Source organism: Diuraphis noxia, unplaced genomic scaffold (assembly GCF_037042655.1).
Source record: "Diuraphis noxia isolate RWA-SAM2 unplaced genomic scaffold, SU_Dnox_SAM2 contig0001, whole genome shotgun sequence".
Taxonomy (NCBI): domain Eukaryota; kingdom Metazoa; phylum Arthropoda; class Insecta; order Hemiptera; family Aphididae; genus Diuraphis; species Diuraphis noxia.
The window spans coordinates 17,795,696-17,821,875 of NW_028301711.1; the positions used below are offsets into that span (position 1 = coordinate 17,795,696).

Consider the following 26,180-nt stretch of genomic DNA (forward strand, 5'->3'; position numbering starts at 1 on the left):
AATCAAAAATTAATACTTATCTTTGAATTTTACAGATTACTGGAAATCGGAATAATATCCCAAGCAGTATTTTACATAATGTTGTAAATACCTGCAATATTATGACTACCTATTATCGGCTATGTTCTTTTTTGGAGGACGCATTTACTGACTCCAATTATAATATGGTTTTATTTTTTAAATAAATATAATTGATTTTTATTAAATTTAATAGGCAACTAAATTGTATTAATTTAATAAAATAGAGAATATTTATCGCAAATCAATAAATCATGTTTTCAAATAATAATGAGTTAGATAATATTAAGTTCACCTAATACAACGAGTACTAAAGAATAAAAAAAGATTTTTGTTTGACACTAAAGGTTAGGACGTTAGATTATAATATTATCTAGTCAGTAGGTACAAACACTACAAACAGTACAAACCAATTTATAATCTACATTCTATTCTCATTACATAAAATAAGTGTTTACACACATGACGCATTTACTAAAATTTAGCAATTCAAGTTGATACATACCTTTGGAAATATTGTAAGGAAAACTATTTAAAATCAAACTGCAGGCCGTTCTGTATCAACTATCGGTGTATTAGCTCAGTAAAATCTTAAATTTAAAATTGTATTAATTTAGTCCTTATGTTCATTCATCAACAGCAATTTTATTTGAATCTTTGAATGTCATAGTTCCAAGAGATACGTGGCTATATTTTACTATATATAATAGCTAACTACTATTAAAATAATTTTATTGACATTTTGAATTCATGGTATACAAATTAATTGAAAATTAAACATACATTATTGGAAAATCATCGCTCGGTATCTAAAAAAGTTTTTATAGTAATTTAAATTTAACTTCTTTATTTTAAATATTACTATTTTCTTTATGTATGTAAAAATTAGTAATTAGGTACCTACAAGTTTAATTTTGTAAAATTTATTTCCCACCATTTTTTTCATAATATATTTTAATACTAAAATAGTATAATGTATGTCTTTAAAATTTCACAAGACAACTCAATTAGGTACCAGGTATGAACTATATATATAGTTAAATTAACTATATATAACTATAAATACTAATCATAGATAATGGTACCAGGTACCTATTAACTTATCATTATTATTTTTACATGGCATACTTTCCTGAAACATAACTGATTTAAAGTAAGATCAGTGGTGTCATTTCAGTTTTTTAATAGGGGTGCTAAAATTTAAGAAGGTAAATTTTTTTTTGTCAGGCCTTTTTTTCTTCATAATAGTAAATACTAACTTTTGAAGGATATATTTAAATGCTAATTCAAATTATTCATTAATGATTTGTTTAACTTTTGGTATAGTAACCTATACTATTCCAATTTTACTAATGCAACCAATGAAATTTATTTCAAATAAAAGAATATTATATTTATTTATTAGCATTTTATAATAAATAATAATAAAAATATAAAAAATATTCCATATGATATACATTAGTTTTTAAAATGAATTATGCTACTCTAGCTTATACCTTCTACTCTTTAGTTCAGAAAATCTATCTACTGCTTCATCTAAACTTGTTTTGTTAGTATCTTCTTTTCTACTGCTATGAATTATGATAAAAATAGCTTAATGGTTCGTCATCCATTGAATATCAAGATAAGATTTTACTCTTTTGAATTTTTAAGTGGATGAGTGTTTATGAAAAAACTAATGAACCACGTCTAAATTGTAATCAAGGCTAATTAGCTCATAAAGAAATAGTGGAGTCAAAGTATACCCTGCCCCCTTCCAAATGGCTCCCCTGAGTGAGCTATATCTAAACTCAAACGAACCGGAATGCCAGATAATCAAATTTCACTTTATAAAAAGGGGTTTACTAATACCTAAAAAGATACATTATATGATTAAAATAAATAGTTTTTAAAAGATATCAATATTTAATTATATATACATAAATTGTGTACCTATATGTTATAATTTATAATTCTTAGGCAATGATTTAATTATTAATTTCCTTATTACCGTTGGTACCTATATGATACAGTTAGGGCCCTATGATAAGAGTTGGACCCCTTGATAAAAAATTATAGCTGATAATCTTAATCAAGAGAGGAGCGTTTAAATACAGGAATGCACCGCTCATGGTGCGCATGCATATTGTGCAATATTGCGGTATTGCATACGCACCAATTAGTAACTGATAAGAGTCTGTGATGTTATACCTATTATTGATTTACATATTTATGTTTTTCTTCCAATTCGTGCATCATTTTCCAGTTATAAAATTCTATAAATATAATTAATTATTATCAAGGTCTATTTAACTCGAATTCAATGATATGATATCATTATACCTATACAAAAAACGATTCTGAGCGGAGACTGTTTTGCTTTTGACCACCCAAAAGTACCAACTACATTCACTTTCCTATCATAAAAGATGCTAAATAAAATCTAAGCATTTTTAGTGAATTAAAAAAAAAAAGATACATTCATCGCTCAACTCGAAATCTAAAATCCATTAATTATTTTTAATGTACGAAATGATTATTATTTCGAAATATGAATAAAAAAATGACTTAAACAAATATTATTTTAGTGAAAAAACTTATTGATCGACGTGCCATGATCAGAATTTAAATGATCAATCATTAGAGTTTTCTTTTTAAAATTAAAATTAATGCAACTATTAAATTTTGAAAAATGTGATTTTTCGAGAATAATATTTTCTAATTTGTGGACATTTTTTTCATGTCTCTCTAGTAAGTATTTCGTAGTAAAGGTTTTACTACAAATATCACAAGGAAAATCCGTTTGAAAAAAGAAATAACTCGCGAATTAAAAAGAAGTTATACACTAACTAATATAATAATATTAGTAATATAGATCAGATTTTAGCGTATCATATTCATTAGTGAATATTCAGAAATTCCCACTTATAACGTTTTTATAATCTTGCTTCAATCAATATGTTGGAAATAGAACATGTCTAAATACTCTAAATTCCTATGTCATAAGCGTGTTAGGTGAAATGTGTTCTATTATAAGTCATCTTAAATAAAATAGCATCAAAAAGATAGCTCAAAGCCTATTTGGGCAAGAATTGGTAAGTTTTTAATACCATACCATAATAATGTATTTATTCAAAAATTTAGTTTGCCGCTTAAATTACTAATATCGACAATCGATAATCAACATGTTATCAGCTAATATCTACGTTATGCGGACGATAACATATTGCGCATGCGCACCACGAGCGGTGTATTCCTGTATTTAAACGCTCCTATCAAGAGTACGAACTCTAACCTCAAATAAAAAAATACAAATTAATACCAACCACCAGGCTTTGTGCATAGCGCATAATGGGTGTTACCAATATAATATTATCGTTGCGTCAGCAACAAGTCAGTGGTTCATGAATTCACGATTCAACGATTGTAGTGTTGTACCTTGTACATTCATTAGTAGACAGTAGTTTTGGGTACACACGCAGCGTACAGCTAGGGTTATACGGATTATTGCTTCCCATTTGTTGATGGTAAGTTTATTAAGTATTGGAATTTAATTATATATATATATATATTTTTTTTTTTGCTCATATTATAATTATTTTTTTTGTAGAGATTTCAATTAATAAATAGGTAGGTACACAAAACATATTTGTGTAGATACAACAGTATTGGTTTAGATATGTAAAACAAAGTTCGTTTCATTAACATGGGTACAAAAATAAAATACTATTTTGTTTAATAATATTATAATTCAAATTATTTTATGTTTTATTATTGTATTATTTGTTTTTGAATTTTATTTCCATTTAATAAAACTATTTAAGAGGACGCTACACCCGCTTGTGTTGTACTTATACAAAAAAAATTCATATTGTTTTATAATATATTAATTTTTGTGTTCTTTAAACATGAATACCTTTTTTTGTAGTTCTAATATCGAACAAATAAAAACGATATTTCACAGAAAAAATTCTCCGTTTTATGTGGTGAAAATTTCGTTTCTTAGTTATAACTGTATATTTCTCGATTGTTTCCCGCGCGAAACAGTTTTTGTAATGTTACGCACTTGTAAGACGGAGACAACACATGCGGGTGTAGCGTCCTCTTAAGATATTTTCGAATGTGATACGCATTATTATCAATTAAAAGAGCTTTGAAATCAAAGCATAAACTAACTATAAAAGCTATACCTATAAATTATGCTATCAAATGTTATGTCATGTAATATCATAATATAATAAACCATTGAAAACTGAATGATTCAACCTGTTACTTTTCAATGTTTCTTAATCTAAGTTATCTTTCTTACTGTTTATGTTTAAGTACCTAGGTAATCAGTTTTTTAAGTTCATACATAATAAGCTATATGCACCTATATAGTTATATTACTAAACGAGTAATGTGTTAGGTACCAGCATTTATGGATTTATAAATTTTGAACTATACAAATTGAATGATTAAATTTACCTATTAAAATATAAATAAATTATGCGTAGATACTTAAATAAGCCAATGTTATAATACCAATGTTTTTTTAAAGTTAATAATATATTAATATTAATATAATACTTAGGTACTTACATGCTGTTATATCTATAAATAATTATTAAATTCATAATAGTGATGTCTATAACAAGAAATTCGTTAAAGTTGTAAATAAAACAAAATTAAGAGATTACAATAAGAATATAATATAATTGATTAGAATTAAAATAAGTATGATCTTATTTTATGTTTATTTTATTACAGATAAGTTTTGATTGGCAGAAGCTTAATTCATTAAGTCGTTCAAAATATTCAAAATGATACGTTTCTTGAGCAAATTACCTCATAAGATAGCTGGACAAAATGTGGCCATTAATATTATGTCTAGGAATATGGCTTGTAATGCACCACAAAAAATGGAAGATTATTTCAAGGACAAAAAAATTATAGTTACTGGATCTTGTGCAGGTTTGTTACACAAATAAATAATATTTAATATTATATATATATATAAATCTTTGTTAAAGTTGACTGCAATCATATTCTTTTATAGAGTATAGTGCTATAATATCTATGCATAAAGTTTAATGCTCAAATTATTTAGTATAATATAATATCAATAAAAATGTATGATTGAATGAGAAATTAATATCATGGTTAATTATTAATTATTGTACCTTAAATTTTTATTTTTTTAATATTAACCTATAATTCAATAAAATACAATATTTTTATGTTCTAGAGATATTTATCTGAACATTTTGATATTATATTAATATTTATCATGGCACTAGTAAAATTTAGTATTTACTAATAATTAGTTATGTTTAGATGAGTTTCATGTATCATCACCAGATAATCTACGCTTGAATTAGGTATTCATTTAAAATGCATATTTACAGTGAAACTTCCATATTACAGAAACCAGTGGGCAATAATAAAAAAAATAATAAATATATATATATATATATAATATTAAGTGATAGTAATTTGTGTTTAAAAATTTAATATATTCTGAACCAACAAATAAAATTAAAATCAGACTGTCATAAAAAGAACACATTTCGAAGCTAAATAAGATATTTTTTGTATAAAAATGTCGACTACCTAAAATAAGTGCTTTAATTATCAATACAGTATCAATAGAGTATAACTTGAATTTTACAAAAAGTCTGATACGATTAAAAACATTTGAATGGTTAATTACCTTTGATATTACTTGTTAGTCGGTTTATCTGCAGTTAAACCTTTACATTTTAAAATTCTTTATCTCAAAAATACAGGATGTGTTACTTAAAGTGATTATAAAAACAAATTAAAATATTTTCTTATCTTTAATTTTATGTTAATAAACCTATATTGACTTATAACAAAATATTTATCTATTTCTTTACTGTTACATCATTTAGTTTAAGATTTTTAAGTGTGAAATATAATAACTATCTATTTATTGTTTAAATACAATTATTTAATTATATAGTAAATTTTAATAATTATTATTACCACTAATTTTTTTAGTTTTATTAAATATTAATTATACCTAATAATATATTGATAGATGCTTGATAGTAATGCATTGTTTAGTGTTATAACCCCCTTAATTAAGTGTTTTATTAGTTATAAATAAGTATAACTCATTATATGTTTTAAGGACATATTTTAACAACAATAAACTTGTTTTTAATACTGATTGGTGAATTATTTGATGAATAATATTAAACTTAACCTAATTTATTTCTTAGGCATGGGTGAAAAAATTACACAGAGACTACTAGACTTAGGTGCATTTGTCTATGCAGTGGTAGAGAAGGAAGAGGGAGCTGCTAAAGCATTACCGAGAACAAAACAAATATTTTGTGATGTTTCAAATTGGGATGACACTTATAAGAAAATGTACGATATCGGTCCAGTTCATGGATTGGTCAACAATGCTGGTGTAGCTGTTATTGAACCATTTTTTGAAGTCACTGAACATGGTTGGAATAAGTAAGTAAAATCTTAGTTTTTCTTGTAAACCTAGTAGGTATTTAAACATTTTAAACCCTTACAAGTAAATACCTATCTATAAGATTTTAATTCTGAATTTACTTTAAGGATCTGATTATTGGAACTTAAAATTTGCTTTCCTCGTCAGTTTGGTAGCCATAAGATCATTGTGGACTTATGCCTGCTTTACACCCAAATTGTTATAGAATTAACTTTCATTATCTATATCAATGTTTTTTTAACCTTTTAACTGTGATGATCCTTCAAAAAAATATTCAATTATTTAGCAATCTAACACATATTTTATACAGATAGTAAGTACTTATTTAGATCACAGTCAAGAATAAATACTACCAATACTATCAAAACAATTTTGAAACATAATATAGATATATTATAGTCATGACAAATGATTATTGTTTTATAAGAAAGTAAATAACTTTGACCATTACTATAGCTTTATTACCTATTACATTGTTTTTTTTTTCAAATAATAAATGAAATATTTTTTTGTTCAGGACATTGAATATTAATGCCAGAGCCTTGGTGAGAATAAGTCAGGCAGTGGCCAAAAACATGATTGATGCCGGCATAAAAGGATCTATTGTCAATATTTCTTCAACAATTTCAACAGTAAGTTACAATAACAAATATATAAAGTACATTCTATAATTAATAATTGACACAATAACTATAGTATATACTTATGTAGTTATAAATCATATAAATATACCAACCTAAACCTACAATATAATATGACATTGTCTTAACAAAATAACTTATAGTTTTATGAATGTTCTAAATTGTGTATAAAATTGTTCCTGATAAACATTGTACATTTTATACTGTACATATTGATATAAAATTATAGCTATAAGTATGAAATATTCACATGAAATTTTCTCTTTGAAATATAGAAAAATACATTTTTAATCTTGAGTTTTTTTGGTATGTTTCATGAATTCATCATTAAATGGTTGGATTAATTTCATATCTGATTATTAATATTTTATTCTCAATCATAATCTGGAGCCGATAGATGATACATTATTAGGCAATTTATATAATTTATAATATAACAATATGTCTATAACATTTTCCACTTAACATTAAGCAGAGCTTAGGTAGGTATTTACTGGACTTTCTATTGACATTTTAAATTAAATTAAAATTTGATTTTTTATTTTTAATCCAAATTAAATTGTCATGAAGATTTTGTGAAATATTTCAATAAAATAAATTTTATGAATTTCAGACCCCAAATAAATATAATTATTTATCAATATTAATGCACGTTTAAAAACAAAACACAAATTAAATACATCTTATAGCTGCTATAGGTGTTTGTGTCTCATAATATGATTTATAATATTTACGTTTAACTTTCTAGAGAGCCATACCTGATCATACGACATACTGCGCATCTAAAGGAGCTGTGAATCAAATAACCAGAACAATGGCTATTGAGCTTGGTAAATTTGGTGTCCGTACCAACAGTGTAAATCCAACTGTTGTGTTGACTCGTATGGGTAAAATTGCATGGTCAGATCCTGAAAAGTCGGAACCCATAATGAAACGAATCCCACTGGGCAGGTTTGCAGGTTTGTGTACAATAGAGTTCTTAGAGTGTACTGAAATGAAAATTTATTTCAATAAGCACACTTGTTTGTCAAACATATGCAAAATATATTATAATATTCAAATAATGTTATATTTTAGAAACTGACGACATTGCGAACGCTGTGATTTTCATGCTCAGTGATTATTCTACCATGGTAAACGGAACATCTCTTGTAGTTGACGGCGGATTCTTGGCAGGATAAACAACTTCAATGCAAAACAAAGTTATTAAAGAATTCACTAATTTTACATAAAAATCTATTTTTTTTCTCAATATTTCATGCCTAACATTATAATATGTAAAATATATTAGTAGGTACATTTATTCTATACATTTTACTATAACTTATATAGTTTTTTCAAAATAAACTGTGAATTCTGAAGCATAATATACTTTACTTTTATTTTAAAACAATGTTTCTGCTTTCAACAACTCGTAATTTTTTTTTCAAACACTATTTTTATTCAAACATGAACAAACATAACACAAATGTACATATAAACCCCACAAACATTTGATTCAAATACTTAACTTTTATGTTTCTATTTTATAAAATTTTATGATAAATATTGCTCTATAATAATAATAAATTTGTCACTTGCTTATAACATATTAATATTTAAGTAAGGTTGAGTGGGGCAAATTTGAATGAAAATTAAATTTTTTTTAGTTAATTTTAACTTTAATATTGTTAAATGTTCATATTATTTTAGCACTTATTTAAATCTATGTGAGGCAAATTTGTATGAGACTTTATACTAAAAGAATTGACACACATAACAGTTTAGGCACTTTAGCTACTTAGGTATTAATTTAACAAACTCACTCAGTATATATAATTAACATTGAACATAATAATGTATAAAATATAAATCATGTTCGAATAGAATATTAAGTTATAACATACAAATTTTTATTTTAGTTAAAATGAAATATAAAGCATGATGCTACTTTTGGTTAATTTTTAATTTTTTAATATTAAAAAGGAAAAACTTAAAAATTGATAAAAAATTTTTTGAAATTTTCAATATAACCAATTTGTAAATCTTATTTTCAGAAAAATTTATATGATAAAAACATTTATTTAATGAAATGTCTGATTTTTTACAATTTTTTTAAATATCAATATTTTCGTTAAGTATAAATTACGATCTAGTTTATGTTAGAAACATTTTAATTTCAAAAAATATTTTATATGAACACTATAGATTAATTTTAAAATATAATTAATTTTTTACTATAAAAATATTATTTGGTCAATAAACTCATTTTTTAAAATTAAAATGTTTCTAACATAAACTATTATTAGATTGTAATTTACTTAACAAAAATATTGATTTTTAAAAAATCAGCCATTTGACTTAAATTAATGTTTTTACCATACAAATTTTTCTGACGATAAGATTAACAAATTGGTTATATTGAATATTTCGAAAAAAATTTTCATCTATTTTTAAGTTTTTTATTTTCAATATTAAAAAATAAAAAATGTAGCGAAAGTGTCTATGAATTATATTTAAAAGAAATTAAAAAAAAATATTGATTAGAACAAAAGTTATTTCATTTGTCAGATCTCCGTAGGATACCTGTTTAAGATATATACCGTTAATACCCTAAACATGTTGATACTTAAGGAAAGTCAATTTTCAAAGAGTTCAGTTCTGAATAAGCAATTTTAGTAAGCTTGTTAGTTTTGTGTAAACGGATCATTGTGTATAAGAAATATCGGAGCGCTTTCGTAGTTTCGCACGTACGTATATCTCAAAAACGCACTTCATGATTACACATATATTAACAAAATATCAAAATTACTGATCTAAAATTACAATTTTTAATACATTACATCCATATAATATAGATAATTAATAGAATGAAATGAAATTTTAAATTTTAAAAAGTTCAATATTAGGAAAAAACCATTGTTGATACATATTCATCAATATTTGAGTTTGGCCCCTGTTATGAAATAAAATTTCTAAGATATAATTGAAAAGTACACAATAATATATAGGGCTTATTTTAGATGTTTCACCATCCAGTGATAATATTTAAATAGTATATCTATTGTCCATAAATATATTGTCAAAATGCTGCTTCATTAAAAACTTAAAATTGCCATTGCGTGATTTAATTAGGATGTGAATATATTTATTACTCTACCAACCATCATTTTTCTAATGCAATTACTTTTTTTTTGCGTTAAAAATTAATAATAATTCATACATTATTCATTTATTTTTAAAATCTAAAAGTTTCATATTGTGTAATTTCCTAAAATTTATCTCAATGAATTTCATTGAATTTGTATAATATATTGTATATATGTTTTTATAAGCAATTTAAAAAACAATTATGTAATTGGCCAAAAAGTAATGTTTTTGTATAAATTATAATAATATTAAATATAATATTTTAGTTTATTATATTTTTATGCAAAAAATATACAGATTTTTAATTTATCACATTTGTAGATTTTATTTCTTATAGAAGAAAACGATTGGAATGCAGAAGAATATGTTAATGTGCCAAACATTTTGGGAGACTTGTTTGAGTCATTGATTGGTCATTGGTGCAACATATTCAGACTAATAGAGATTTTAATTTTGTATGGGCTATTAATTAGAGATTTTTAGAACAATAAATCAGTAAATTAACAGATATTCTTTAACTAGTTTTTTTTATCAATCGATAATCAACATGTTATCAGCTAATATCTACGTTATGCGGACGATAACATATTGCGCATGCGCACCACGAGCGGTGTATTCCTGTATTTAAACGCTCCTATCAAGAGTACGAACTCTAACCTCAAATAAAAAAATACAAATTAATACCAACCACCAGGCTTTGTGCATAGCGCATAATGGGTGTTACCAATATAATATTATCGTTGCGTCAGCCACAAGTCAGTGGTTCATGAATTCACGATTCAACGATTGTAGTGTTGTACCTTGTACATTCATTAGTAGACAGTAGTTTTTGGTACACACGCAGCGTACAGCTAGGGTTATACGGATTATTGCTTCCCATTTGTTGATGGTAAGTTTATTAAGTATTGGAATTTAATTATATATATATATATTTTTTTTTTTGCTCATATTATAATTATTTTTTTTGTAGAGATTTCAATTAATAAATAGGTAGGTACACAAAACATATTTGTGTAGATACAACAGTATTGGTTTAGATATGTAAAACAAAGTTCGTTTCATTAACATGGGTACAAAAATAAAATACTATTTTGTTTAATAATATTATAATTCAAATTATTTTATGTTTTATTATTGTATTATTTGTTTTTGAATTTTATTTCCATTTAATAAAACTATTTAAGAGGACGCTACACCCGCTTGTGTTGTACTTATACAAAAAAAATTCATATTGTTTTATAATATATTAATTTTTGTGTTCTTTAAACATGAATACCTTTTTTTGTAGTTCTAATATCGAACAAATAAAAACGATATTTCACAGAAAAAATTCTCCGTTTTATGTGGTGAAAATTTCGTTTCTTAGTTATAACTGAATATTTCTCGATTGTTTCCCGCGCGAAACAGTTTTTGTAATGTTACGCACTTGTAAGACGGAGACAACACATGCGGGTGTAGCGTCCTCTTAAGATATTTTCGAATGTGATACGCATTATTATCAATTAAAAGAGCTTTGAAATCAAAGCATAAACTAACTATAAAAGCTATACCTATAAATTATGCTATCAAATGTTATGTCATGTAATATCATAATATAATAAACCATTGAAAACTGAATGATTCAACCTGTTACTTTTCAATGTTTCTTAATCTAAGTTATCTTTCTTACTGTTTATGTTTAAGTACCTAGGTAATCAGTTTTTTAAGTTCATACATAATAAGCTATATGCACCTATATAGTTATATTACTAAACGAGTAATGTGTTAGGTACCAGCATTTATGGATTTATAAATTTTGAACTATACAAATTGAACGATTAAATTTACCTATTAAAATATAAATAAATTATGCGTAGATACTTAAATAAGCCAATGTTATAATACCAATGTTTTTTTAAAGTTAATAATATATTAATATTAATATAATACTTAGGTACTTACATGCTGTTATATCTATAAATAATTATTAAATTCATAATAGTGATGTCTATAACAAGAAATTCGTTAAAGTTGTAAATAAAACAAAATTAAGAGATTACAATAAGAATATAATATAATTGATTAGAATTAAAATAAGTATGATCTTATTTTATGTTTATTTTATTACAGATAAGTTTTGATTGGCAGAAGCTTAATTCATTAAGTCGTTCAAAATATTCAAAATGATACGTTTCTTGAGCAAATTACCTCATAAGATAGCTGGACAAAATGTGGCCATTAATATTATGTCTAGGAATATGGCTTGTAATGCACCACAAAAAATGGAAGATTATTTCAAGGACAAAAAAATTATAGTTACTGGATCTTGTGCAGGTTTGCTACACAAATAAATAATATTTAATATTATATATATATATAAATCTTTGTTAAAGTTGACTGCAATCATATTCTTTTATAGAGTATAGTGCTATAATATCTATGCATAAAGTTTAATGCTCAAATTATTTAGTATAATATAATATCAATAAAAATGTATGATTGAATGAGAAATTAATATCATGGTTAATTATTAATTATTGTACCTTAAATTTTTATTTTTTTAATATTAACCTATAATTCAATAAAATACAATATTTTTATGTTCTAGAGATATTTATCTGAACATTTTGATATTATATTAATATTTATCATGGCACTAGTAAAATTTAGTATTTACTAATAATTAGTTATGTTTAGATGAGTTTCAAGTATCATCACCAGATAATCTACGCTTGAATTAGGTATTCATTTAAAATGCATATTTACAGTGAAACTTCCATATTACAGAAACCAGTGGGCAATAATAAAAAAAATAATAAATATATATATATATATATAATATTAAGTGATAGTAATTTGTGTTTAAAAATTTAATATATTCTGAACCAACAAATAAAATTAAAATCAGACTGTCATAAAAAGAACACATTTCGAAGCTAAATAAGATATTTTTTGTATAAAAATGTCGACTACCTAAAATAAGTGCTTTAATTATCAATACAGTATCAATAGAGTATAACTTGAATTTTACAAAAAGTCTGATACGATTAAAAACATTTGAATGGTTAATTACCTTTGATATTACTTGTTAGTCGGTTTATCTGCAGTTAAACCTTTACATTTTAAAATTCTTTATCTCAAAAATACAGGATGTGTTACTTAAAGTGATTATAAAAACAAATTAAAATATTTTCTTATCTTTAATTTTATGTTAATAAACCTATATTGACTTATAACAAAATATTTATCTATTTCTTTACTGTTACATCATTTAGTTTAAGATTTTTAAGTGTGAAATATAATAACTATCTATTTATTGTTTAAATACAATTATTTAATTATATAGTAAATTTTAATAATTATTATTACCACTAATTTTTTTAGTTTTATTAAATATTAATTATACCTAATAATATATTGATAGATGCTTGATAGTAATGCATTGTTTAGTGTTATAACCCCCTTAATTAAGTGTTTTATTAGTTATAAATAAGTATAACTCATTATATGTTTTAAGGACATATTTTAACAACAATAAACTTGTTTTTAATACTGATTGGTGAATTATTTGATGAATAATATTAAACTTAACCTAATTTATTTCTTAGGCATGGGTGAAAAAATTACACAGAGACTACTAGACTTAGGTGCATTTGTCTATGCAGTGGTAGAGAAGGAAGAGGGAGCTGCTAAAGCATTACCGAGAACAAAACAAATATTTTGTGATGTTTCAAATTGGGATGACACTTATAAGAAAATGTACGATATCGGTCCAGTTCATGGATTGGTCAACAATGCTGGTGTAGCTGTTATTGAACCATTTTTTGAAGTCACTGAACATGGTTGGAATAAGTAAGTAAAATCTTAGTTTTTCTTGTAAACCTAGTAGGTATTTAAACATTTTAAACCCTTACAAGTAAATACCTATCTATAAGATTTTAATTCTGAATTTACTTTAAGGATCTGATTATTGGAACTTAAAATTTGCTTTCCTCGTCAGTTTGGTAGCCATAAGATCATTGTGGACTTATGCCTGCTTTACACCCAAATTGTTATAGAATTAACTTTCATTATCTATATCAATGTTTTTTTAACCTTTTAACTGTGATGATCCTTCAAAAAAATATTCAATTATTTAGCAATCTAACACATATTTTATACAGATAGTAAGTACTTATTTAGATCACAGTCAAGAATAAATACTACCAATACTATCAAAACAATTTTGAAACATAATATAGATATATTATAGTCATGACAAATGATTATTGTTTTATAAGAAAGTAAATAACTTTGACCATTACTATAGCTTTATTACCTATTACATTGTTTTTTTTTTCAAATAATAAATGAAATATTTTTTTGTTCAGGACATTGAATATTAATGCCAGAGCCTTGGTGAGAATAAGTCAGGCAGTGGCCAAAAACATGATTGATGCCGGCATAAAAGGATCTATTGTCAATATTTCTTCAACAATTTCAACAGTAAGTTACAATAACAAATATATAAAGTACATTCTATAATTAATAATTGACACAATAACTATAGTATATACTTATGTAGTTATAAATCATATAAATATACCAACCTAAACCTACAATATAATATGACATTGTCTTAACAAAATAACTTATAGTTTTATGAATGTTCTAAATTGTGTATAAAATTGTTCCTGATAAACATTGTACATTTTATACTGTACATATTGATATAAAATTATAGCTATAAGTATGAAATATTCACATGAAATTTTCTCTTTGAAATATAGAAAAATACATTTTTAATCTTGAGTTTTTTTGGTATGTTTCATGAATTCATCATTAAATGGTTGGATTAATTTCATATCTGATTATTAATATTTTATTCTCAATCATAATCTGGAGCCGATAGATGATACATTATTAGGCAATTTATATAATTTATAATATAACAATATGTCTATAACATTTTCCACTTAACATTAAGCAGAGCTTAGGTAGGTATTTACTGGACTTTCTATTGACATTTTAAATTAAATTAAAATTTGATTTTTTATTTTTAATCCAAATTAAATTGTCATGAAGATTTTGTGAAATATTTCAATAAAATAAATTTTATGAATTTCAGACCCCAAATAAATATAATTATTTATCAATATTAATGCACGTTTAAAAACAAAACACAAATTAAATACATCTTATAGCTGCTATAGGTGTTTGTGTCTCATAATATGATTTATAATATTTACGTTTAACTTTCTAGAGAGCCATACCTGATCATACGACATACTGCGCATCTAAAGGAGCTGTGAATCAAATAACCAGAACAATGGCTATTGAGCTTGGTAAATTTGGTGTCCGTACCAACAGTGTAAATCCAACTGTTGTGTTGACTCGTATGGGTAAAATTGCATGGTCAGATCCTGAAAAGTCGGAACCCATAATGAAACGAATCCCACTGGGCAGGTTTGCAGGTTTGTGTACAATAGAGTTCTTAGAGTGTACTGAAATGAAAATTTATTTCAATAAGCACACTTGTTTGTCAAACATATGCAAAATATATTATAATATTCAAATAATGTTATATTTTAGAAACTGACGACATTGCGAACGCTGTGATTTTCATGCTCAGTGATTATTCTACCATGGTAAACGGAACATCTCTTGTAGTTGACGGCGGATTCTTGGCAGGATAAACAACTTCAATGCAAAACAAAGTTATTAAAGAATTCACTAATTTTACATAAAAATCTATTTTTTTTCTCAATATTTCATGCCTAACATTATAATATGTAAAATATATTAGTAGGTACATTTATTCTATACATTTTACTATAACTTATATAGTTTTTTCAAAATAAACTGTGAATTCTGAAGCATAATATACTTTACTTTTATTTTAAAACAATGTTTCTGCTTTCAACAACTCGTAATTTTTTTTTCAAACATGAACAAACATAACACAAATGTACATATAAACCCCACAAACATTTGATTCAAATACTTAACTTTTATGTTTCTATTTTATAAAATTTTATGATAAATATTGCTCTATAATAATAATAAATTTGTCACTTGCTTATAACATATTAATATTTAAGTAAGGTTGAGTGGGGCAAATTTGAATGAAAATTAAATTTTTTTTTAGTTAATTTTAACTTTAATATTGTTAAATGTTCATATTATTTTAGCACTTATTTAAATCTATGTGAGGCAAATTTGTATGAGACTTTATACTAAAAGAATTGACACGCATAACAGTTTAGGCACTTTAGCTACTTAGGTATTAATTTAACAAACTCACTCAGTATATATAATTAACATTGAACATAATAATGTATAAAATATAAATCATGTTCGAATAGAATATTAAGTTATAACATCCAAATTTTTATTTTAGTTAAAATGAAATATAAAGCATGATGCTACTTTTGGTAAATTTTTAATTTTTTAATATTAAAAAGGAAAAACTTAAAAATTGATAAAAAATTTTTTGAAATTTTCAATATAACCAATTTGTAAATCTTATTTTCAGAAAAATTTATATGATAAAAACATTTATTTAATGAAATGTCTGATTTTTTACAATTTTTTTAAATATCAATATTTTCGTTAAGTATAAATTACGATCTAGTTTATGTTAGAAACATTTTAATTTCAAAAAATATTTTATATGAACACTATAGATTAATTTTAAAATATAATTAATTTTTTACTATAAAAATATTATTTGGTCAATAAACTCATTTTTTAAAATTAAAATGTTTCTAACATAAACTATTATTAGATTGTAATTTACTTAACAAAAATATTGATTTTTAAAAAATCAGCCATTTGACTTAAATTAATGTTTTTACCATACAAATTTTTCTGACGATAAGATTAACAAATTGGTTATATTGAATATTTCGAAAAAAATTTTCATCTATTTTTAAGTTTTTTATTTTCAATATTAAAAAATAAAAAATGTAGCGAAAGTGTCTATGAATTATATTTAAAAGAAATTAAAAAAAAATATTGATTAGAACAAAAGTTATTTCATTTGTCAGATCTCCGTAGGATACCTGTTTAAGATATATACCGTTAATACCCTAAACATGTTGATACTTAAGGAAAGTCAATTTTCAAAGAGTTCAGTTCTGAATAAGCAATTTTAGTAAGCTTGTTAGTTTTGTGTAAACGGATCATTGTGTATAAGAAATATCGGAGCGCTTTCGTAGTTTCGCACGTACGTATATCTCAAAAACGCACTTCATGATTACACATATATTAACAAAATATCAAAATTACTGATCTAAAATTACAATTTTTAATACATTACATCCATATAATATAGATAATTAATAGAATGAAATGAAATTTTAAATTTTAAAAAGTTCAATATTAGGAAAAAACCATTGTTGATACATATTCATCAATATTTGAGTTTGGCCCCTGTTATGAAATAAAATTTCTAAGATATAATTGAAAAGTACACAATAATATATAGGGCTTATTTTAGATGTTTCACCATCCAGTGATAATATTTAAATAGTATATCTATTGTCCATAAATATATTGTCAAAATGCTGCTTCATTAAAAACTTAAAATTGCCATTGCGTGATTTAATTAGGATGTGAATATATTTATTACTCTACCAACCATCATTTTTCTAATGCAATTACTTTTTTTTTGCGTTAAAAATTAATAATAATTCATACATTATTCATTTATTTTTAAAATCTAAAAGTTTCATATTGTGTAATTTCCTAAAATTTATCTCAATGAATTTCATTGAATTTGTATAATATATTGTATATATGTTTTTATAAGCAATTTAAAAAACAATTATGTAATTGGCCAAAAAGTAATGTTTTTGTATAAATTATAATAATATTAAATATAATATTTTAGTTTATTATATTTTTATGCAAAAAATATACAGATTTTTAATTTATCACATTTGTAGATTTTATTTCTTATAGAAGAAAACGATTGGAATGCAGAAGAATATGTTAATGTGCCAAACATTTTGGGAGACTTGTTTGAGTCATTGATTGGTCATTGGTGCAACATATTCAGACTAATAGAGATTTTAATTTTGTATGGGCTATTAATTAGAGATTTTTAGAACAATAAATCAGTAAATTAACAGATATTCTTTAACTAGTTTTTTTTATCAATCGATAATCAACATGTTATCAGCTAATATCTACGTTATGCGGACGATAACATATTGCGCATGCGCACCACGAGCGGTGTATTCCTGTATTTAAACGCTCCTATCAAGAGTACGAACTCTAACCTCAAATAAAAAAATACAAATTAATACCAACCACCAGGCTTTGTGCATAGCGCATAATGGGTGTTACCAATATAATATTATCGTTGCGTCAGCCACAAGTCAGTGGTTCATGAATTCACGATTCAACGATTGTAGTGTTGTACCTTGTACATTCATTAGTAGACAGTAGTTTTTGGTACACACGCAGCGTACAGCTAGGGTTATACGGATTATTGCTTCCCATTTGTTGATGGTAAGTTTATTAAGTATTGGAATTTAATTATATATATATATATATATTTTTTTTTGCTCATATTATAATTATTTTTTTTGTAGAGATTTCAATTAATAAATAGGTAGGTACACAAAACATATTTGTGTAGATACAACAGTATTGGTTTAGATATGTAAAACAAAGTTCGTTTCATTAACATGGGTACAAAAATAAAATACTATTTTGTTTAATAATATTATAATTCAAATTATTTTATGTTTTATTATTGTATTATTTGTTTTTGAATTTTATTTCCATTTAATAAAACTATTTAAGAGGACGCTACACCCGCTTGTGTTGTACTTATACAAAAAAAATTCATATTGTTTTATAATATATTAATTTTTGTGTTCTTTAAACATGAATACCTTTTTTTGTAGTTCTAATATCGAACAAATAAAAACGATATTTCACAGAAAAAATTCTCCGTTTTATGTGGTGAAAATTTCGTTTCTTAGTTATAACTGTATATTTCTCGATTGTTTCCCGCGCGAAACAGTTTTTGTAATGTTACGCACTTGTAAGACGGAGACAACACATGCGGGTGTAGCGTCCTCTTAAGATATTTTCGAATGTGATACGCATTATTATCAATTAAAAGAGCTTTGAAATCAAAGCATAAACTAACTATAAAAGCTATACCTATAAATTATGCTATCAAATGTTATGTCATGTAATATCATAATATAATAAACCATTGAAAACTGAATGATTCAACCTGTTACTTTTCAATGTTTCTTAATCTAAGTTATCTTTCTTACTGTTTATGTTTAAGTACCTAGGTAATCAGTTTTTTAAGTTCATACATAATAAGCTATATGCACCTATATAGTTATATTACTAAACGAGTAATGTGTTAGGTACCAGCATTTATGGATTTATAAATTTTGAACTATACAAATTGAACGATTAAATTTACCTATTAAAATATAAATAAATTATGCGTAGATACTTAAATAAGCCAATGTTATAATACCAATGTTTTTTTAAAGTTAATAATATATTAATATTAATATAATACTTAGGTACTTACATGCTGTTATATCTATAAATAATTATTAAATTCATAATAGTGATGTCTATAACAAGAAATTCGTTAAAGTTGTAAATAAAACAAAATTAAGAGATTACAATAAGAATATAATATAATTGATTAGAATTAAAATAAGTATGATCTTATTTTATGTTTATTTTATTACAGATAAGTTTTGATTGGCAGAAGCTTAATTCATTAAGTCGTTCAAAATATTCAAAATGATACGTTTCTTGAGCAAATTACCTCATAAGATAGCTGGACAAAATGTGGCCATTAATATTATGTCTAGGAATATGGCTTGTAATGCACCACAAAAAATGGAAGATTATTTCAAGGACAAAAAAATTATAGTTACTGGATCTTGTGCAGGTTTGCTACACAAATAAATAATATTTAATATTATATATATATATAAATCTTTGTTAAAGTTGACTGCAATCATATTCTTTTATAGAGTATAGTGCTATAATATCTATGCATAAAGTTTAATGCTCAAATTATTTAGTATAATATAATATCAATAAAAATGTATGATTGAATGAGAAATTAATATCATGGTTAATTATTAATTATTGTACCTTAAATTTTTATTTTTTTAATATTAACCTATAATTCAATAAAATACAATATTTTTATGTTCTAGAGATATTTATCTGAACATTTTGATATTATATTAATATTTATCATGGCACTAGTAAAATTTAGTATTTACTAATAATTAGTTATGTTTAGATGAGTTTCAAGTATCATCACCAGATAATCTACGCTTGAATTAGGTATTCATTTAAAATGCATATTTACAGTGAAACTTCCATATTACAGAAACCAGTGGGCAATAATAAAAAAAATAATAAATATATATATATATATATAATATTAAGTGATAGTAATTTGTGTTTAAAAATTTAATATATTCTGAACCAACAAATAAAATTAAAATCAGACTGTCATAAAAAGAACACATTTCGAAGCTAAATAAGATATTTTTTGTATAAAAATGTCGACTACCTAAAATAAGTGCTTTAATTATCAATACAGTATCAATAGAGTATAACTTGAATTTTACAAAAAGTCTGATACGATTAAAAACATTTGAATGGTTAATTACCTTTGATATTACTTGTTAGTCGGTTTATCTGCAGTTAAACCTTTACATTTTAAAATTCTTTATCTCAAAAATACAGGATGTGTTACTTAAAGTGATTATAAAAACAAATTAAAATATTTTCTTATCTTTAATTTTATGTTAATAAACCTATATTGACTTATAACAAAATATTTATCTATTTCTTTACTGTTACATCATTTAGTTTAAGATTTTTAAGTGTGAAATATAATAACTATCTATTTATTGTTTAAATACAATTATTTAATTATATAGTAAATTTTAATAATTATTATTACCACTAATTTTTTTAGTTTTATTAAATATTAATTATACCTAATAATATATTGATAGATGCTTGATAGTAATGCATTGTTTAGTGTTATAACCCCCTTAATTAAGTGTTTTATTAGTTATAAATAAGTATAACTCATTATATGTTTTAAGGACATATTTTAACAACAATAAACTTGTTTTTAATACTGATTGGTGAATTATTTGATGAATAATATTAAACTTAACCTAATTTATTTCTTAGGCATGGGTGAAAAAATTACACAGAGACTACTAGACTTAGGTGCATTTGTCTATGCAGTGGTAGAGAAGGAAGAGGGAGCTGCTAAAGCATTACCGAGAACAAAACAAATATTTTGTGATGTTTCAAATTGGGATGACACTTATAAGAAAATGTACGATATCGGTCCAGTTCATGGATTGGTCAACAATGCTGGTGTAGCTGTTATTGAACCATTTTTTGAAGTCACTGAACATGGTTGGAATAAGTAAGTAAAATCTTAGTTTTTCTTGTAAACCTAGTAGGTATTTAAACATTTTAAACCCTTACAAGTAAATACCTATCTATAAGATTTTAATTCTGAATTTACTTTAAGGATCTGATTATTGGAACTTAAAATTTGCTTTCCTCGTCAGTTTGGTAGCCATAAGATCATTGTGGACTTATGCCTGCTTTACACCCAAATTGTTATAGAATTAACTTTCATTATCTATATCAATGTTTTTTTAACCTTTTAACTGTGATGATCCTTCAAAAAAATATTCAATTATTTAGCAATCTAACACATATTTTATACAGATAGTAAGTACTTATTTAGATCACAGTCAAGAATAAATACTACCAATACTATCAAAACAATTTTGAAACATAATATAGATATATTATAGTCATGACAAATGATTATTGTTTTATAAGAAAGTAAATAACTTTGACCATTACTATAGCTTTATTACCTATTACATTGTTTTTTTTTTCAAATAATAAATGAAATATTTTTTTGTTCAGGACATTGAATATTAATGCCAGAGCCTTGGTGAGAATAAGTCAGGCAGTGGCCAAAAACATGATTGATGCCGGCATAAAAGGATCTATTGTCAATATTTCTTCAACAATTTCAACAGTAAGTTACAATAACAAATATATAAAGTACATTCTATAATTAATAATTGACACAATAACTATAGTATATACTTATGTAGTTATAAATCATATAAATATACCAACCTAAACCTACAATATAATATGACATTGTCTTAACAAAATAACTTATAGTTTTATGAATGTTCTAAATTGTGTATAAAATTGTTCCTGATAAACATTGTACATTTTATACTGTACATATTGATATAAAATTATAGCTATAAGTATGAAATATTCACATGAAATTTTCTCTTTGAAATATAGAAAAATACATTTTTAATCTTGAGTTTTTTTGGTATGTTTCATGAATTCATCATTAAATGGTTGGATTAATTTCATATCTGATTATTAATATTTTATTCTCAATCATAATCTGGAGCCGATAGATGATACATTATTAGGCAATTTATATAATTTATAATATAACAATATGTCTATAACATTTTCCACTTAACATTAAGCAGAGCTTAGGTAGGTATTTACTGGACTTTCTATTGACATTTTAAATTAAATTAAAATTTGATTTTTTATTTTTAATCCAAATTAAATTGTCATGAAGATTTTGTGAAATATTTCAATAAAATAAATTTTATGAATTTCAGACCCCAAATAAATATAATTATTTATCAATATTAATGCACGTTTAAAAACAAAACACAAATTAAATACATCTTATAGCTGCTATAGGTGTTTGTGTCTCATAATATGATTTATAATATTTACGTTTAACTTTCTAGAGAGCCATACCTGATCATACGACATACTGCGCATCTAAAGGAGCTGTGAATCAAATAACCAGAACAATGGCTATTGAGCTTGGTAAATTTGGTGTCCGTACCAACAGTGTAAATCCAACTGTTGTGTTGACTCGTATGGGTAAAATTGCATGGTCAGATCCTGAAAAGTCGGAACCCATAATGAAACGAATCCCACTGGGCAGGTTTGCAGGTTTGTGTACAATAGAGTTCTTAGAGTGTACTGAAATGAAAATTTATTTCAATAAGCACACTTGTTTGTCAAACATATGCAAAATATATTATAATATTCAAATAATGTTATATTTTAGAAACTGACGACATTGCGAACGCTGTGATTTTCATGCTCAGTGATTATTCTACCATGGTAAACGGAACATCTCTTGTAGTTGACGGCGGATTCTTGGCAGGATAAACAACTTCAATGCAAAACAAAGTTATTAAAGAATTCACTAATTTTACATAAAAATCTATTTTTTTTCTCAATATTTCATGCCTAACATTATAATATGTAAAATATATTAGTAGGTACATTTATTCTATACATTTTACTATAACTTATATAGTTTTTTCAAAATAAACTGTGAATTCTGAAGCATAATATACTTTACTTTTATTTTAAAACAATGTTTCTGCTTTCAACAACTCGTAATTTTTTTTTCAAACATGAACAAACATAACACAAATGTACATATAAACCCCACAAACATTTGATTCAAATACTTAACTTTTATGTTTCTATTTTATAAAATTTTATGATAAATATTGCTCTATAATAATAATAAATTTGTCACTTGCTTATAACATATTAATATTTAAGTAAGGTTGAGTGGGGCAAATTTGAATGAAAATTAAATTTTTTTTTAGTTAATTTTAACTTTAATATTGTTAAATGTTCATATTATTTTAGCACTTATTTAAATCTATGTGAGGCAAATTTGTATGAGACTTTATACTAAAAGAATTGACACGCATAACAGTTTAGGCACTTTAGCTACTTAGGTATTAATTTAACAAACTCACTCAGTATATATAATTAACATTGAACATAATAATGTATAAAATATAAATCATGTTCGAATAGAATATTAAGTTATAACATCCAAATTTTTATTTTAGTTAAAATGAAATATAAAGCATGATGCTACTTTTGGTAAATTTTTAATTTTTTAATATTAAAAAGGAAAAACTTAAAAATTGATAAAAAATTTTTTGAAATTTTCAATATAACCAATTTGTAAATCTTATTTTCAGAAAAATTTATATGATAAAAACATTTATTTAATGAAATGTCTGATTTTTTACAATTTTTTTAAATATCAATATTTTCGTTAAGTATAAATTACGATCTAGTTTATGTTAGAAACATTTTAATTTCAAAAAATATTTTATATGAACACTATAGATTAATTTTAAAATATAATTAATTTTTTACTATAAAAATATTATTTGGTCAATAAACTCATTTTTTAAAATTAAAATGTTTCTAACATAAACTATTATTAGATTGTAATTTACTTAACAAAAATATTGATTTTTAAAAAATCAGCCATTTGACTTAAATTAATGTTTTTACCATACAAATTTTTCTGACGATAAGATTAACAAATTGGTTATATTGAATATTTCGAAAAAAATTTTCATCTATTTTTAAGTTTTTTATTTTCAATATTAAAAAATAAAAAATGTAGCGAAAGTGTCTATGAATTATATTTAAAAGAAATTAAAAAAAAATATTGATTAGAACAAAAGTTATTTCATTTGTCAGATCTCCGTAGGATACCTGTTTAAGATATATACCGTTAATACCCTAAACATGTTGATACTTAAGGAAAGTCAATTTTCAAAGAGTTCAGTTCTGAATAAGCAATTTTAGTAAGCTTGTTAGTTTTGTGTAAACGGATCATTGTGTATAAGAAATATCGGAGCGCTTTCGTAGTTTCGCACGTACGTATATCTCAAAAACGCACTTCATGATTACACATATATTAACAAAATATCAAAATTACTGATCTAAAATTACAATTTTTAATACATTACATCCATATAATATAGATAATTAATAGAATGAAATGAAATTTTAAATTTTAAAAAGTTCAATATTAGGAAAAAACCATTGTTGATACATATTCATCAATATTTGAGTTTGGCCCCTGTTATGAAATAAAATTTCTAAGATATAATTGAAAAGTACACAATAATATATAGGGCTTATTTTAGATGTTTCACCATCCAGTGATAATATTTAAATAGTATATCTATTGTCCATAAATATATTGTCAAAATGCTGCTTCATTAAAAACTTAAAATTGCCATTGCGTGATTTAATTAGGATGTGAATATATTTATTACTCTACCAACCATCATTTTTCTAATGCAATTACTTTTTTTTTGCGTTAAAAATTAATAATAATTCATACATTATTCATTTATTTTTAAAATCTAAAAGTTTCATATTGTGTAATTTCCTAAAATTTATCTCAATGAATTTCATTGAATTTGTATAATATATTGTATATATGTTTTTATAAGCAATTTAAAAAACAATTATGTAATTGGCCAAAAAGTAATGTTTTTGTATAAATTATAATAATATTAAATATAATATTTTAGTTTATTATATTTTTATGCAAAAAATATACAGATTTTTAATTTATCACATTTGTAGATTTTATTTCTTATAGAAGAAAACGATTGGAATGCAGAAGAATATGTTAATGTGCCAAACATTTTGGGAGACTTGTTTGAGTCATTGATTGGTCATTGGTGCAACATATTCAGACTAATAGAGATTTTAATTTTGTATGGGCTATTAATTAGAGATTTTTAGAACAATAAATCAGTAAATTAACAGATATTCTTTAACTAGTTTTTTTTATCAATCGATAATCAACATGTTATCAGCTAATATCTACGTTATGCGGACGATAACATATTGCGCATGCGCACCACGAGCGGTGTATTCCTGTATTTAAACGCTCCTATCAAGAGTACGAACTCTAACCTCAAATAAAAAAATACAAATTAATACCAACCACCAGGCTTTGTGCATAGCGCATAATGGGTGTTACCAATATAATATTATCGTTGCGTCAGCCACAAGTCAGTGGTTCA

General features: G+C 24.3%; 3 protein-coding genes across 3 annotated transcripts; all 3 read left to right on the forward strand.

Annotated features, from left to right (window-relative positions):
* The first annotated feature begins 3,476 nt into the window (after nucleotides 1-3,476).
* LOC149060075 (L-xylulose reductase-like) lies at nucleotides 3,477-8,316 on the forward strand. Its single transcript, XM_089215941.1, has 6 exons — nucleotides 3,477-3,524; nucleotides 4,747-4,950; nucleotides 6,225-6,468; nucleotides 6,987-7,101; nucleotides 7,859-8,069; nucleotides 8,188-8,316. The coding sequence occupies exons 2-6, from the start codon at nucleotides 4,800-4,802 to the stop codon at nucleotides 8,289-8,291; spliced, it is 825 nt and encodes a 274-aa protein (XP_089072067.1). The 5' UTR covers nucleotides 3,477-3,524; nucleotides 4,747-4,799; the 3' UTR covers nucleotides 8,292-8,316.
* A 2,750-nt stretch (nucleotides 8,317-11,066) lies between these two features.
* Nucleotides 11,067-15,918, forward strand: LOC149060076 (L-xylulose reductase-like). The gene is made up of 6 exons (XM_089215965.1): nucleotides 11,067-11,128; nucleotides 12,349-12,552; nucleotides 13,827-14,070; nucleotides 14,589-14,703; nucleotides 15,461-15,671; nucleotides 15,790-15,918. Exons 2-6 carry the CDS (start codon nucleotides 12,402-12,404, stop codon nucleotides 15,891-15,893), a joined length of 825 nt encoding a protein of 274 aa, XP_089072091.1. The 5' UTR covers nucleotides 11,067-11,128; nucleotides 12,349-12,401; the 3' UTR covers nucleotides 15,894-15,918.
* Nucleotides 15,919-18,652: 2,734 nt separating this feature from the next.
* LOC149060077 (L-xylulose reductase-like) lies at nucleotides 18,653-23,506 on the forward strand. Its single transcript, XM_089215962.1, has 6 exons — nucleotides 18,653-18,714; nucleotides 19,937-20,140; nucleotides 21,415-21,658; nucleotides 22,177-22,291; nucleotides 23,049-23,259; nucleotides 23,378-23,506. The coding sequence occupies exons 2-6, from the start codon at nucleotides 19,990-19,992 to the stop codon at nucleotides 23,479-23,481; spliced, it is 825 nt and encodes a 274-aa protein (XP_089072088.1). The 5' UTR covers nucleotides 18,653-18,714; nucleotides 19,937-19,989; the 3' UTR covers nucleotides 23,482-23,506.
* Nucleotides 23,507-26,180: the final 2,674 nt, after the last annotated feature.

What these genes read in the sequence shown, in the direction of transcription:
- LOC149060077 (XM_089215962.1), top strand. Translation starts at nt 19,990, where the DNA reads ATGATACGTTTCTTGAGCAAATTACCTCATAAGATAGCTGGACAAAAT. An exon ending in ACTGAACATGGTTGGAATAA is followed by an intron (nt 21,659 to 22,176) that starts GTAAGTAAAATC and finishes TTTTTTGTTCAG; the next exon opens with GACATTGAATATTAATGCCA. An exon ending in CCCACTGGGCAGGTTTGCAG is followed by an intron (nt 23,260 to 23,377) that starts GTTTGTGTACAA and finishes GTTATATTTTAG; the next exon opens with AAACTGACGACATTGCGAAC.
- LOC149060076 (XM_089215965.1), top strand. Translation starts at nt 12,402, where the DNA reads ATGATACGTTTCTTGAGCAAATTACCTCATAAGATAGCTGGACAAAAT. An exon ending in ACTGAACATGGTTGGAATAA is followed by an intron (nt 14,071 to 14,588) that starts GTAAGTAAAATC and finishes TTTTTTGTTCAG; the next exon opens with GACATTGAATATTAATGCCA. An exon ending in CCCACTGGGCAGGTTTGCAG is followed by an intron (nt 15,672 to 15,789) that starts GTTTGTGTACAA and finishes GTTATATTTTAG; the next exon opens with AAACTGACGACATTGCGAAC.
- LOC149060075 (XM_089215941.1), top strand. Translation starts at nt 4,800, where the DNA reads ATGATACGTTTCTTGAGCAAATTACCTCATAAGATAGCTGGACAAAAT. An exon ending in AGTTACTGGATCTTGTGCAG is followed by an intron (nt 4,951 to 6,224) that starts GTTTGTTACACA and finishes TTTATTTCTTAG; the next exon opens with GCATGGGTGAAAAAATTACA. An exon ending in ACTGAACATGGTTGGAATAA is followed by an intron (nt 6,469 to 6,986) that starts GTAAGTAAAATC and finishes TTTTTTGTTCAG; the next exon opens with GACATTGAATATTAATGCCA.